This window comes from Peromyscus maniculatus, chromosome 19, assembly GCF_049852395.1.
Source record: "Peromyscus maniculatus bairdii isolate BWxNUB_F1_BW_parent chromosome 19, HU_Pman_BW_mat_3.1, whole genome shotgun sequence".
Lineage (NCBI taxonomy): Eukaryota > Metazoa > Chordata > Mammalia > Rodentia > Cricetidae > Peromyscus > Peromyscus maniculatus.
In genome coordinates, this window is record NC_134870.1 from 827,653 (window position 1) to 843,809 (window position 16,157).

At 36.3% G+C, this 16,157-nt stretch overlaps 1 protein-coding gene across 1 annotated transcript in view; it reads right to left on the minus strand.

The window, feature by feature from the left end:
* Nucleotides 1-16,157, minus strand: part of Rock1 (Rho associated coiled-coil containing protein kinase 1) — a 114,966-nt gene that overhangs the window by 33,571 nt on the left and 65,238 nt on the right. The window contains exons 12-16 of the mRNA XM_006994198.4: nt 14,672-14,760; nt 10,135-10,183; nt 6,078-6,213; nt 4,923-5,014; nt 4,584-4,830 (exon numbers count right to left, since the gene is read on the minus strand). Coding sequence (XP_006994260.1) covers nt 4,584-4,830; nt 4,923-5,014; nt 6,078-6,213; nt 10,135-10,183; nt 14,672-14,760 — 613 coding nt within the window. The remainder of the gene's footprint in view (nt 1-4,583; nt 4,831-4,922; nt 5,015-6,077; nt 6,214-10,134; nt 10,184-14,671; nt 14,761-16,157) is intronic.

A 16,157-nucleotide genomic window follows, 5' to 3' on the forward strand; every position in this document is an offset into this window, starting at 1 on the left:
TGAGCAATATAACCAGACCTTGTCTCAAAACCAAATGAAACACAAAACACAACAAAACAATGACATATAAAAGGAAATAGACTGTGTTCACAGATTGGAATTCTATGAGATGACAATATCTAAAACAATCAACAAACAACAACATTGTAGTACCATTAAAATTCCAAAAGTATGTTTTGCAGAAATGAAAAAGCTAATTAAACAGGAACTGCAAAGAAGAGCTAAAATAATATTATGGAAGAACAGTAGCATTGGACAAAAAACCCCGCCCCCCTCAATTTCAAAACCTGATATAAAACTACAGTGATCAAAACATGTAGCAGAAATACTTATCAACAAAACAGACCTGAGAAAACAGAAATGAAGCCATACAGGGTGTGTGTGTGTGTGTGTGTGTGTGTGTGTGTGTGTGTGTACATTTGTGTACAGGTGAGGGTAGAGGTCATAAAAGCTGATAGCAGGTATCTTCCTCAATTGCTTCTCTACCTCATTTTTTAAAACAGGCCTCTTACCGAACTTACAGCTCATTTATTTTATTTCTATCACACTGGCTGGCCAGTGAGCCCCTGGTGTTCTGCTTGTCTCTGCTCATTGCACCACTAAGGTTACAGATAATCACTCCCCGACCTGGTTTTTACATGGGTGCTAAGCATCTGAATGCAAGTCCTCACACTAGCACAGAGGTACTTTACCCACTGTGCCACCTCCCCAGACAAATCCATTCATTAAGATATTTTTCCTCTTTCTTTTTAATTCATTCCTTTTTTTTCCATTTCTGGGGATTAGACCTAGGGCCTCATGCATGAATACTAGGCAAGTACTCAACTACATTTTTAGCCACAGACAATCAATATTTAACAAAAATGTCAAAGCCATTTAAAGAGGAACAGGGACTGAGAAATATGTTAGCACCTGGCCCCACATATGAACATGTATTCTCTCTCTTTCTTTCTCTCTCTCTCTCTCTCTCCTCCTCTCTCTCTCTCTCTCTCTCTCTCTCTCTCTCTCTCTCTCTCTCTCTCTCTCTCTCTCTACACACACACACACACACACACACACACACACACACACACACACACACACACACACACACACACACACACTAGCCTCTTAGACAAATGGTGCTGAAACAAGTAGGTATCAGATGCTGAACATCATTACCCATTAAGAAATAAGAATGAGGGGCTGGAGAAATGGCTCAAAGGTTAAGAGCACTGGCTGCTCTTCCAGAGGTCCTGAGTTCAATTCCCAGCACCTACATGGTGGCTCACAGCCATCTATAATGAGATCTGGTGCCCTCTTCTGGTGTGCAAGGTTACATCGAGGCAGAATGTTGTATACATAATAAATAAATAAATCTTAAAAAAAAAAAAGGATTCTAAAAAACATTAAAAAAAAAAAAAGAAATAATAATGAAAACTTCAGTAATATGAGTTCGTATCTATTCAGGCAGTTACCTAGCATTAACAACATGGAAAAATCAGAATCCTAATTCCCTGACATGGGAAAATGAAATGAAAAAAAAGCCACTGTAGAAAACAGTTTAGCAGTTTCACAAAAGTTAAGCACAGAATTACATGACCCAGCAATTTCACACCTAAATATACATTCAAAAGAACACACATGGCAAACAGTTGTAAATTAATGTTCACAACCTTGTTATTTACAATTAACAAAAAGGTGAAAACACTCTGAAGGTTTACCAACAGCATAATGGATATAAAAACTGTAATACAGGGCTGGAGAGATGGCTCAGAGGTTAAGAGCACCGACTGCTCTTCCAGAGGTCCTGAGTTCAATTCCCAGTAACCACATGGTGGCTCACAACCATCTGTAATGAGATCTGGCGCCCTCCTATGTATACATAATAAATAAATTAAAAAAAAAAAACTGTAATACAAACACACAACAGACTTAGCCTTTAATGAGATACTAATACATGTTACAAACATTAAAAAATATTACAGTATACAAAAGAAGCCTCATGCAAAAAAAACATGTATTATATGATGCCTACAGAAAATATACAGATCAAGTAAATTCAGAGATAAAGGATCAGTGGCTTCCAGTGGCTAGATGGAAGTGGAAAAGAGAAAGACAGTTTAATGAATGAAATGTGTTTAGATGTTAATGAAGAAATTTTGGAAGTAGCTAGAGACAGCTGTACAACCTTCTTACATCTTACCATTATTAAGTTTTCTTGCTCAAGTCCTACCTGAGACATATGAGTCACTAGACAGATCAAACTTCTAGATCTAAATCCCAATGTATAGTACCACGTATGGGACAACACCCTAAATTATACCGATGGGTGAAATCAGCAAATTCAGAATGGGATATCTTAACACTCAAAAGGCAGAGACAGGCAGATCTCTGTGCATTCTCAGGCCAGCCAGACAAAACAAAAATGAAAACCTAAAGAAAGGATCACATCATAAGTAAAAAATGAAACATAATAAGCAATGAAAAGGATAAGCATATAATAAATCATATTATAAATTTTCTTAACTTTCACTGATATCTAAAAGATTCTGTTAAAAAAAGCAATTAATAAACATGATGATGGTCTCAATGTTGGAAGCAAGTAGTTCAAAGCTTGGTCATAAGCAAAAGACATATTTTAAGGACTGGAAGGATTTATAGAACCAATCTTTGAGCAATGTGATTTTCACGTGGTTAATTTGGCTGGATAAAAAGCAATGAGGCCGGGTGGGGTGGTACAGGCTCTTAACCCCAGGCCTTGAGAGGCAGAGGCAGAGGCAAGCAGATCTCTGAATTTGAGGCCAGCCTGGTCTACAAAGCAAGTTCCAGGACAGCCAAACAGGACTGTTAGCCAAACGGGACTGTTACACAGGGAAACTCTGTCTTGAAAAACAAAAAAAAAAATTACTGAGAAAAACTTGACTTAAGTTTTCTGAAGCTTTCCCAGTAACTATGAAGAGGCTTCTTTCTTGTTTATATCTGGCCTGAGAGATGAAACTACACAACTCCCCTCAGCTGTGAGCCAATGGGGGCTCCTAATTTCCGTTTCTGTAGTCACAAAAACTGACCTGACCTCTCTCCACAGAATTAAGTCCCATGAAAGCCAAAATATGTGCCCTTCCATGACTAAGGTGAAAACATACTGCTCCTGATCCTCCAGTCTTTCCTGAGAGGCCTGGCAATTCTCATGTGTGTCTTTTGTGTAGGTAGACAGGATGTTCCTACTGAACAGCAACAAAAATCAGGAAAATATCTCGGAAGTAAAGGTAGACATCTTTGGAAAACAAATCAAATGGTATTTACCTTCTAAAATGGTTCCTTTTATTCACTGTTAGTTATGTTTGATTTGTTTTTAGTTCCACAAAGAATACTAATAACTCTAATCTCCAACTTTCCTAGTATCCTGGGCTTTTTTTGTAAGGGGTCCTGTTTCCACAACTGAAGAATTTCTGAGATTTAGCAGTAATAACCCTCTCTGCCTGGATTAGGTGAATTGTGAATAAGACTTAAAAATTAGACAAGTTTTTCAACCAAATATTCAAAAATTTGGCTATAAAAATTACTTCACAGAAATATCTGTGAAAAGATCACAGTGCAAGACAAATACGGACACTATGCTAACTCTATAGAAAGACCACTTCTGCCTTTAACAAATCATTTTCTATGAGAGCAATGATATTAAAAATGCTTTATATTAAAAAGTGTGTACATTAGCCGGTGGTGGTGCACGCCTTTAATCCCAGGACTCTGGAGGAAGAGGCAGGCTGGTCTCTGTGAGTTCAAGGCCAGCTTGGTCTACAGAGTGAGTTCTAGGACAGCCAGGGCTACACAAACTCTGTCTCAAAAAAAAAAAAAAAAAAAAAAAAAAAGAGTGGCTAAATAATACACTTTATAGATTTTCTTTGTTTTTTGTTTTTTTTTGTTTTTCGAGACAGGGTTTCTCTGTGTAGCTTTGCGCCTTTCCTGGGACTCACTTGGTAGCCCAGGCTGGCCTCGAACTCACAGAGATCCGCCTGGCTCTGCCTCCCGAGTGCTGGGAAAGCATAAGTTAAGGAACAGGACTGGACTTATATTTTACGTAGTAGATTAGCATGACTAAAACCCTAGGTTTGATCCCTAGACTGCAAAACATTAAAAACAAAATTCAAAGATAAAAAGTGAAGGGTAAAAACTGTGTATTCTACTTGTGTGAGGAACACGGAGTGTCAAGTTCCCAGGCACAGCAAGTAGGATGGTGGTTAGAGGGCACTGCAGGGAGGAAGGAGAGAGAGCTACTGTGTAACAGTAGTTAGTCTGGAAATTTGTGGATAGATGCACAGTAATGCTGAATATTTAATGACACTGAAATACACTTATATGGCTTTGCAGGGAAAGGGCTTACCATGTAAGCCTAACAACCTGAGCTCAATGCCTAAAAACCAAGATAGAGATAAAGCTAACTCTACCAAGTTTTTCTCTGACCACTCCACCCATATGTGCCCCATGGCAACACATAGCTCTCTACCATGCATCACACACACATTACAATAACATTAAATAAAACAAAAACTCACAATAGTAAATTTTATGTGACATATACTTTACATAAGAAAAAGTATTACCTTGAAGGTCTCCAATCATCTCAGAATCATGCCCTCTGTCTCTTCGCTCAGCTTCCAATACAGCTTGCAGCTGGTAGTAATCTTTGTCTGCTTGTGACTTGGAATTCTCTAAAATTCTGTTTCTCTCCTGTAATTCTCTGTTCAGGGACTCTAGCTGACTAATTGACTTGCTCATCTCTGTGTGACTCTTCCTTAATCTTACAGCTGTGTCTGATTCTGTCCTAAGTAAGTCATTGGCTTCTTCTAACTATTAAAAAAGAAAGAAAGAATTTTGACCAAACATGATCATGTTTCTTTTAATTAACTATAATTTTAAAAGGATCCCACTGAAGAACTTACCTGCTTCTGTAACTGTGCCAGCTTTTCATTAGCAAGTTGTGAGCTCTGACTCACTTTCCGTAAGTCTTCCAACTGGTCCTTTAGTGTAGAAACTAGAAAGGCAAAGAAATGTAGAAATTACATACTTTCATTAGGAAAAGAAAAACATCGTTTTATATTCTTAGAAATGTATTCTTAGACCACAACAATCAGTGAAATTAGGTCCATTCCCACTCCGCAAACCAAATTCTATCTTACAAGTTCTTATAGTCTAAATCCATCAAAGTAGAGCATTGCCGGGCAGTGGTGGCACACACCTTTAATCCCAGCACTCGGGAGGCAAAGGTAGGCAACTCTGTGAGTTCAAAGCCAGCCTGGTGTACAGAGCTAGTCCACGTCAGCCAGGGATACACAAAGAAACCCTTTCTTGAAAAACAAACAAAAAGTAATAACCAGAACAGAGTTTTATAATACAGAGTAAAGCAGTTTTCTGTTATTGTAGTATTCTCAATTCTTTTATGGCCTTCATGGGACCAATCTATTGGTGTAATAATACAAAGTCCTTTTGCTTTTTTTTTTAAACTTTGAGATTTGATTTACTATGCCCTGCTGGCTCTTCTCAAACACAAGAGCTCAAGTGACTCTCCTGTCTTAACCCCCTGAGTGCTCGGATATAGGAATGCACCACCACATTCAGTTATAAAGCCAGATTTTTGTTTTTGAACAGTAAAATTACTTGAATAATTCAGTATTTTTAAATGGCAAAAAAAAAAAAAAATCAAAAGATAGTAAATGGTAGATTAACAAGGATTGTTCCCCTTGTTTCTTCTCCCTTAATTGGCTCTTCTCCCAGAATTACTACCAGTTCTTCCTTCTTAAGACAACCTATGAATCAATATCCGAAGATGGAACCAAGTATATTATATGTATGTTTTCACATGCATGAGCTGTATATTCTTCAATGATACAGGTAGTCCAATTATCTTTGTATCACTGAACACATGATATCTTTATCCTTTATGAAGAGCCTTATGTATACATCAGATTGCATACATATAAGTACATTTATAAAATAAACTAAAAATAAAATAACTGTTATCAAATGGCTTAAAAAACATATACCTCAGTGGCAGTTTTTGCCTAGATAGTCCAACATTTTTCGAAATAACAATTTACCTTCATTTTCTACATTTCTTCTCTTCTCATTTTCCTGTTCCACTTTTCTTTGGTACTCATTAATTCTATGTTGTAGCAACATCTTTTCTTTCTCAATTTGAGATACTGCCGACTCTAGATTTCTTCTTTGATTCCCCTAAAATTACAATGACAACAGTGACAATCACAAACTAGTTAATATAGTTTACTCTTTTAAAAACAGTATAAATTATAAAAAATTATGATCAATTTTTGCTTAAAATCAGGTTGTATCTTCTATTCTTTTCAGTTGTGTATATGTGCACACAGTATATGTGTGCATGAACATGTGTGGAGGCCAGCAATTGCTGTCAGGTGACTTGCTATGTTGTTTCTCCTCTGTATCATATGAGATATGGTCTCTAACTGAAACTGTGGCTCATCTGTCTCTGCACCACTTTCTCGAACTAAGGTAATAGCCATGTTCAGCCATGTCCTGAGTCCTAGGTAGTACACTGTAATGACAGGTTTGCAGTAACAGATAAAGCATGTCTTACAAAAGAGTAAGACACTCCTACTTGAACTAGACAGACACACCTTCTGAGTCTCAGTCTGAACTACCATCACCAGGATTACCAGTGCTGGCAGGTTTTTGTTGCTTTGTTTTTACATTTAAGACTTGACATCAGAAAATTCTGCTTTACTATGTGCTTTTCTAGATTCCCCATCTCTAAGTAAACACTATCTTTTCCAGTTCTAAGATTTTGCCATTTTAACTTTAAAACTCACTGTGTGTGTGTGTAGGTTAGAGGACAACTCTCAGGAATCCAATTCCTCCTCCCACCTTACAGGATGTGGGGGTGGTACTCAGGTCATTAACCCTACATACAAGAGCCTCTGCCTACTGAGCCACCTTTTTAAACTATAAATCCAACTTGAAGCTGGGCATGATGGCACACATGTACAATTTCAGCACATAGGAGGTTATGGTAAGATTATAAGCATGAGTCACCAAGCCAAGCTCCTAAAAGCTTTACACCTTTATATTTATGTTTAAATATACTATTAAATTAGTGGTCACAAGGTATGACACATTAAGGTTCAGATCTTGGCTCACAATTGCTCCAGTATCATTTGTTAAAGGATTACTCTTCAGTGACTGAAATACTTTTGCAACTTTATTGAAGGTCAGTGGGACATAACTGTGAGGGTTTATTTCTGTTCTTCATTTTGTTTTCCTGTCAGCATCATGCAGTTTTGACCACTACAGTTATGATTTTTCTAAACAAACCATTGTGGCTCTAGTAGAAAACATCTAGTCAGGCTTAGTTCTTCCTTTCTGATCCTTTTTTGGTTATATGATTTATTGTCCTGACTATAACTTCTAGTACTGGCTGAATGATGATGAGAATTGATGTGTTTTTGCTATAACAGACTTTAGGGGAAGTATGTTCTCTTTTATAATTAGGTATGAAGTGAACTATAGGAGGTGCATATATATATATATATTATGCTGTTTATCAACTTGAGTTTTCTGCGAATTTTTACCATGAATGGATATTGCATTTTGTCCAATGCTTTTTTTCTACATTAACTGATGAGATCACTTGGTTTTTCTTTAGACTATTAATATGGTGAATTAAGCTGGTTGGTTTAAAAATATTAAATGAATCTTACATCTCTGAAATAAACTACAGTCAGATATATTATCTTCTTATGTGCTGCTGAGATCTATGTTAATATTTTACTAAGAACTTCTATTTGTAAGTGACAGTGTTTTCTAGTTTTCTCTGTAGTCTATGATTTAGTATAAGGTTAACAAAATGAATTAGGAAGTGTTCGTATTTTGGAGGTTTTATAAATTAATTGTTTCCTTCAAACTTAGAAGAATTCTCTAGTGAAGTTATTGAGTCACTGAGATTCACTTTTTTGTGGGGATCATGGATTCACTTTCCTTACAGTTATACACAAATATATATATACTGAAATTACCTATTTCACACTGTGATTTGTGGCATGTTGGGTCTTTCACAATAATTTAACTCACTTAAATGACATGTTTAGAAATGTCCACATCATTCCCTCAGCTCCCACATTTCATTCTCGATGATGGCTCTTTTTTCCCCTTGTCAGGTTTGCTAGAGGTTTGCCAATTTGTGGATTTTTTCAAACAAGTTCTTTTGTTCCATCTATTTTCCTCATTGTCATTTCCAAGTGCACGTACCTCAGCTTTTATCCTTTTCACTGCTTTTGTTAAGATTAATCACTAGCGACTTTTCTTCTAATATAAACGTGTATGCTATAATCTTCCCTTTAGGCACTGCATCTCACAAATTTTGATTTTGTATTTTTACTTCATTATGCAAATATTTTCAATGGTGAAAAGTTTCAACTTTTTTTTTTAAACATAAAAGCTTAAAGGTATCAACATTACAATCTATTTTCACCCCCCTTCAGAGTGTCTCTTTTCATCATTTGACTTTCATGTGTTCAGTTTTCCTGCTGTCTTTCTGGTTTGATTACATTTTGGTCAGGACACACTGTCATTCTGATTCTTTTAAGTTTACTTTATGGGTGAGGACAAGATCTGTCTTGGTATGTAGTCCTTAGCATTTGAAAAGAATGTATATTCTGCCCCAGTTGAATAGATGCTATTAATGGTGTAGTTGAAAGTCTGCTCTTGACTTTTGAGGCCGGGGGAGGGGAGACCCATAGTATTCCTACTAAAATAAATAATATAATACTATGTATTGATGGAATACATAATGATGTAGTTGTGTTCTATAGTCTGTTCTTGACATTTTGAGGCTAGGGTAGGGGAGACCCATAGTATTCCTACTATTTATTTTATTTTCTAAGATAGAGTCTAATGTATCCCAGGCTGGCCCTGAACTTGCTATATATCTGAAGATGACCTTGAACTTTTGTTCCTCCACTTTCCATTTCCCAGGCATTAGGATTATAGGCATGTGCCACAGTCTCTGCTGTATGAGGTCCTGAGGACTGAATTCAAGCTACACAAGGACTCCAAGTTACAGCCTCAGTGCCACATTCCTGTGGTTTTTCTTAGGAATCAAGTACTCAAGAGCTGTTCTGCTTTCTTCACACCTTGAAGGATCTCTTTACATCTGTTTTACATTTAATGTATAGGAGTTTTAGCTATACTTAGTGGTAAGAAGAATGAACAGTACTTTCACTTTGCCTCTCTTTAAGTAGGACACTACATTAATTTAATATTTAAGATCTTCCTCTCAATCATGAATTCAGAAAGACAAGTAACTTAAACCTAGTTTATCTGAATTTAGGATTGATTCCTGAAGCATTCAGAATGAAATACACAGTGCTAACCAATACTAAGTTCATACTGACCTGTGGCTAATGGTAAATGCAGTCAAAAAAATCTTTACATGACTACATTTATATCCTAAGCCAGAAGTTAAAGGGGAAAGCATCACTAACAAATATGATTACCTCAGGGAAGAAAAACAGAACGAAAAATTTATCAAAGATTAAATCTAAAAAAGGAAATTATACATTAGACAAATACTATAAAGATTGTCACTAAGAAAGTCATCACACACAGTAGAAAGCTTAACTAAGAATAAAAATGCATTATACATTTGTATATAAATATCAACCAGGAAATACTGTTTCTCTGCTAATAAAACCAGGCTGGTAGGAAAAACATGAATACTTCTAAATCCAATTCTAAGCCCTACTAGTCATGTGGTATCATGTTTATATCAATCATTTTAAAATATTTTATACTTTTCTTCTCCATGTGCCTCTTTCTGACATAGTTGCAGTTTCTATTTTCGATCTCTTGCTTCTTTTTTGCTTTTTAACCATCAAGAACCACAAAACTGAAATCTATGTACTAAAATTTCAACATCGTCATAGAATAAAGTTGTACAAAAGAAACTAAAGTATGATCTATATACTTGAACCTGGAGTCTAAGGTAAAATTTTCATCTTAATTTTCTGGTTATGTTTTGTGATCTCAAATAAAATTTTCTCTAGAAATGAACCAATGTGAGAAATGAACCAATGTGAAGGGGGGGGGGAAGACAAGAAAAAGTACTTGTAAACTAAAAAATACCTCTTCGTCCAATTCTTTCATTATCTTGTCTAGTTTTATGTTAGAAGTTCTGCAAAAACAAAAACAAGACAGATTATAGATATATTTACTGTCTTTACCCAGTGTTAACACCTATATTCTTTACTTTTTCACTTGATTTTCCTTCCTTCTTCTTCTTCTTTTTTTTTTCGGAGCTGAGGACTGAACCCAAGGCCTTGCGCTTACTAGGCAAGCGCTCTACCCCCTCACTTGATTTTCCTAAAAAATTGTGTGTGTGTGTGTGTGTGTGTGTGTGTGTGTATGATCTCTTGGTTGTCTGATGAAGACATGTACTTCTGTGAAACAATAAATGTATCTTTTTTGTTTGTTTGTTTTGTTTTTCAAGACATGGTTTCTCTGTGTTGTTTTGGTGCCTGTCCTGGATCTTGCTCTGTAAACCAGGCCAGCCTTGAACTCACAAGAGTTCTGCCTGGCTCTGCCTCCAGAGTGCTGGGATTAAAGGCATGCGCCACCACTGCCTGGCAAATGTATTTTTTTTTAAAGGCATATATATTACTAAGATTAAAAGAAGTCAATTATACTGAAATATTTACAAAAATTTAAAGACATGTATGACCCAGTATTTCCTTATAAATATACTAAATGGCATGGTGCAGTAGCAATAATCTCAAAGTAGTGATGAATATGAGTGATATGCAGAGATAATGCAGCAATACCAATACTGGAAAACATCTTGACTTCTATTGGCAAAAACTCACAGCTACTGTCTATTATCTGTAGACCGTTGCCTGACTAAAAGTAAAAGGAAACTCTGGGGCCAGCAAGATGGCTCAGCAACAACAGTGCTTTGCTGTATGCCTCATAATCTCAGCTGGGTCCCAGTTTAACACCCTCCACACACATAAGTACATAAACACATGCCTCTGCACTGATACACACAATACTAATAAATTAAAGGAAAGAGGTTACTTTTTCTCCTCCAAGTTTAAAGACCTCAAATTCCACACTGGTACTCTTGGGAGAGAGTCTATGGATCTTAGGTTAAGAATTCCTTAACTGCTGGGTGGTGGTGCACGCCTTAAATCCCAGCACTCAAGAGGCAGAGGCAGGGGCAGGGGCAGGTGGATCTCTGTGTGTTTGAGCCAAGCCTGGTCTATAGAGGGAGTTTTAGGACAGCTAAGGATACACAGAGAAACCTTGACTCAAAAATCCTCCCTCCCCCCAAAAAAGTATTTTTCAACTTCCTAATACAATAATTGCTATCAAGTAAAAAAGTCGGTCATTCAATCTGTTGTAAAAGATTAAGTAAGTGAATAATGGGGAAGGTGGCACATAGCAAATTATTAAGTGCACCACTGGGCAATGTAGGCAAAATTTTGAGATCTACTCAAAGTGTATTATCTCTACCACATTTTGTTTTCTTTGGCTCTAGGCACAGTTCTGACATTCTAACATAGTAGGAATCAATCTGTGGGTCACGACCCCTTTGGGGGTCGCATATTAGATAGTCTTCAGATCACATATTTACATTATGATTCAGTAGCAACATTACAGTTATGAAGTAGCAACAAAATAATTTTATGGTTGGGGGTCACCACAACATGAGGAACTGTGTCAAAGGGTCATAGCATTAGGAAGGTTGAGAACTACTGTTCTACATATACTGTATATGTATTCATGTGAATGTCTCAAATACCTCATTGTACACATCCAAAATTAACCTGTTCTATATAGCTCCCTTCAATACTAACTTGCTTTTCTTTTAGAATGTCCAAGTACTTTATATCAACAGGAAATTGTTATCCCTGACTCATCTTTTTTTTTTTTTTTAAACCAATTAGGTAAAAAATAAATGAAAAGGCCAAGTGTTGTCAAATAACTAGGGAGTTATTTTTAATCTGTAGATGTGCATGTTTGTGGGCACATGTGTGCAGATGCACGGATGTGGAGACCTGAAATTTACATCAGGTGTCTTCCTTGATTATGTTCCACTTTTTTTTTTCTTTCTTTTTTTAAATTAAGGCAGCCTGGGAACTCAGTTCCCTCAAATTCCACACTGGTACTCTTGGGAGAGAGTCTATGGACCTCTCTGGTTAGCCAGCTTCCCCAGAGGATCCATCTCTGCTCTGCCTATAGACTACTGGGATTACAGGTAGCTGCCATGCCCACCTCACCAGTGGATGATGGAGAACCACTTTTTATTTCTTTAATGACTTTTGGTGTATTTCTACCATACTAAAGGAAAGTAATTCCAAATCCCTTGTCAAAACAAATTCCAAAATCCTTGTCAAAACAAAAAACAAAAAAAGTCCTTTAATATTCTGACCTGGCATACTTGCCCAGACTCATCTTTGGCTTTCTTCTTATCTAACAGCTCATCGAGTTCCCTACAACAAGGTCTCCACATAGTATAATTCCTGGACTTTAACACTTTCTCCAATCTTCCCACTTCAGTCTTCTCACCCAACTTTTTTGGCTCTGGTCTTTAAATAAAAACATCCAATAAAGTGGGATAGATATCTGTTGATAATGCCCTCATTTTTTTTTTGTCTTTTTGGGTGTTTGCTGTTGTTTGTTTTTGAGGGGGGCAGGCATGGTCGTATATGTGTAAAAGTCCAGGCTAGCCTTGAGTTTGTGATCTTTATGCTCCAACTCCTCAGTGCTGGGATTACAGGTATGGGCCACAAACACTGCATACTTCTAATATACTCCTATATCATTTCATTTTCCCTAACTTGCCATACACCATATACTAATTTATAATTACTTACATTATTTTCCCCAATGTTTAAAAACTCCACACAAACAGGGGCTATATCTTCTTTTATTTATTACTATGTTGTTAGTATGCACATTATTTGTAAAATCTTTGTTGAACGAATGTAATTAAAATTATTTGAGTGCCTAGGCTAAAACTCTTAATCCTCTTGCCTCAGCCTCCTAAGGACCAATTAAATGGGTCATTTCCATTTCTTGAGGTTACAATTTTTTATATGATTATTATCCATTCATGGCTATTCTGATTTCTTCCTCAAGCCCCGTATCACCAACACCATCAGTTACTTTTTAAATTTTCTTAAAATTTTAAAATATGTGTACATGTATGCCTTGAGCACAGATGACCAGTCCAGGAGAAGGTGTTGGATCCCCTGGAGCTGGAGTTACAGATGGCTGAGAGCCATTCCACACAGCTGCTGCAAGAGTAGTAAGCATTCTTAACTTCTGAGCCATCTTTCCTGCCCCTAGGTTGTTTGACGAAGAAACTTCCCAGTAGTTATGTAAGTTTGTATCTATTCCTTTCCTCCCTTATTTTTATACTTTATTCTAAGAAACTACTTCCAAATCCCGGCTTTAGTTGTCTGTTCATTACATTTTTTTTCAATTTTAAATTATACATTTAATTATATAATATACCAGGAAAGATAAGCAGAGAAAATTATTTCCTATGCCTCCAGCACTCTCAACTTTTCCCAATTCCATTTATTGAATACAGTATCTGTTACAATGACACTTCACTTATTTAATAACAGTCATAAAATGTAACTATAAAGCTATTATTTATAGTTAACAAGTACCAACACTACACTAGATTATTTTAAAAGATCTCGATCATCCTTCTATTTCAGTGGTTCTCAACCTTCCTAATGCTGAGATCCATTAATATAGTTCCTCATGTTGTGGTGACCCCCAATTATAAAATTATTTTCATTGCTACTTCATAAATGTAATTTTGCTACTGTTTTGAATTGTAATGTAAACATCTGATATGCAGGACAGTCTCAGGTGAACCCTGTGAAGGGTTGTTTGATCCCTAAAGAGGTTGTGATTCACAAGTTGAAAACCACTGCTCTAAATCATAAACACATTTTTTTACTTTTTTTTTGGTTTTTCGAGACAGGGTTTCTCTGTGTAGCTTTGCGCCTTTCCTGGAACTCACTTGGTAGCCCAGGCTGGCCTCGAACTCACAAAGATCCGCCTGCCTCTGCCTCCCGAGTGCTGGGATTAAAGGCGTGCGCCACCACCGCCCGGCTCATAAACACATGTTATCAATAGAATTTGATTCAACCAGGAAAAAGAAAACCAACAATTTATGTTCTAGAAAATCTCAGTGGAAGTATTAGTCATTTTTGCTTAGAAGATTATTTTGCACACCAGAAAGCCCTTTTAATTAGCTAATTAAAATAGGAGGGAAACATAATGAATGAGGCAACTAAATGAATTAAAACTAAACATACTTTTTAAAGCTTACATAGCAAATAGAACTTCAGTAGTCTGAAGAAAACATGTATGTAACTAACGTCAACACAAATGTTTCTTTCCTCTTCTTTTTGCACTGCTAGGGATCAAATCCAGGGCCATGTGTATGCTAAATGCCACTCTACCGTAAATCTACATTACAAGCCATTAATATTACTTTCAGTTCTAGCCAAGACACTTTTTAAGAACGGGCATGTAGCAACTTTCACATTCCATCTTCTATATACTTTCAGGTGTTTACAGAGTATCTGCTCTATGACATAACTTCTAACATGAGAACATCACTGAAGGACAGTCTCACCTGCACTTCTGCTCCATTTCATCTTTTAATTGCATTTCATTATGCAGTTGTTCTTCAAGTTTGTAGATTGTTTTCTGTAAGCTTTCCTGCTATAATTAAAAAAACAAAACAAAAACCTTCATTCTGTTAATGTCTAGAGAAATTAAAAGTAACACCTTTTGTTACTATTTACATGGCTATTTAGAATATTATTATTTAGTATAATCCTTTATCTTTCTCATTAATATTAATTGGTATTTTCTCAATACAGTTGGGCAGAACTCATATGTGTATCAAAACACTGTATATTAGCCCAGTATGTACATTTTTTGTGTTTTATGTACCAGTTAATAATGTACAATGATCCAAAGACATAGGCACAAAATAATATGTGCTGTTAATAAAACTGCATAGTGTTCCAAAGAAAAGAAGGAGCCACTTCTAATTTTACCAAGAATATACATGCTTTAAGATGGATCTAGAACTAGTCTCAAGGAAACGGGGATAGAAAGAAGGCATTTTAGCAAGAATGAAGAGTCTAAAAGCAGAGAGAAAACATAACATTTGGCAATGGGAAGAAATCAAGTATAACACAAGACAAAACATCAAAGAAGAATTAACTCATATGAAACTTGAAGAAGTAGGACATTCTTGTAAGCACAATAAAACTTGAGGACCTGAATTTAAAATTTGTAACATAATTATTGACAACCTAAAATAATATTCCAGAACTAGGAGCTAGTTCATTAGGAAGTGCTTGCTATACAAGCACCCACATAAGAAGGTGGGCATGGTAGCACAGGGTTGTAATCCTAGAGCTAGACAGGGAGGAGACAAGATAATGCCTAGGTTTTGCTGGTCAACCATCTTAGTCAATCAGTGAACTCTAGGATTAGTGCAGGACCCTAAATCAAATAATGTGGAGAGCAGTAGAGAAGCTACTAGATCTGATCTCTGCAAACACACATGTAACATACACACATACGCACAACCCCAATTTCACTACTAAAATGAATAGTTAAAGGACAGTAGACTGGGGAAAGTATCCAAGTAAGAAGCTATTGAAACGATTCAGGTAAGAGAATGTGGATATGCAGCATAAAATCTAGTTTGATGGATCTGTCAAGTATCCAGGAAGAGAGAGATTCGGGTATAGAGCTAAGAGAAATGTGAATACCTATGGAGATGAACACAGACAAGATCACAACTATAGGAAACATTTAATATTAGTTGAGCAGTGGAAGGGGATCAAGCATTAAAGGCTAAAAATTCAAGAAGTCATGAAAACAAAAGGAATTATGAGAACACTAGTTATAAATGCTTAAAATTACAATGGCAAATGCAACAAAAAAGAAAAATAAAGAAGGTCAGTATCTAAAGCAGTAAGGAAAAAACTATTCATTATATATGGCCCTGCTATGTTCATCTCAGCTAAGACTTTCAAGGAGATTTGGACATTAAATCAGTAGATTTTTGAACTTAGTTCTAAGCTAACATAAATAGTACT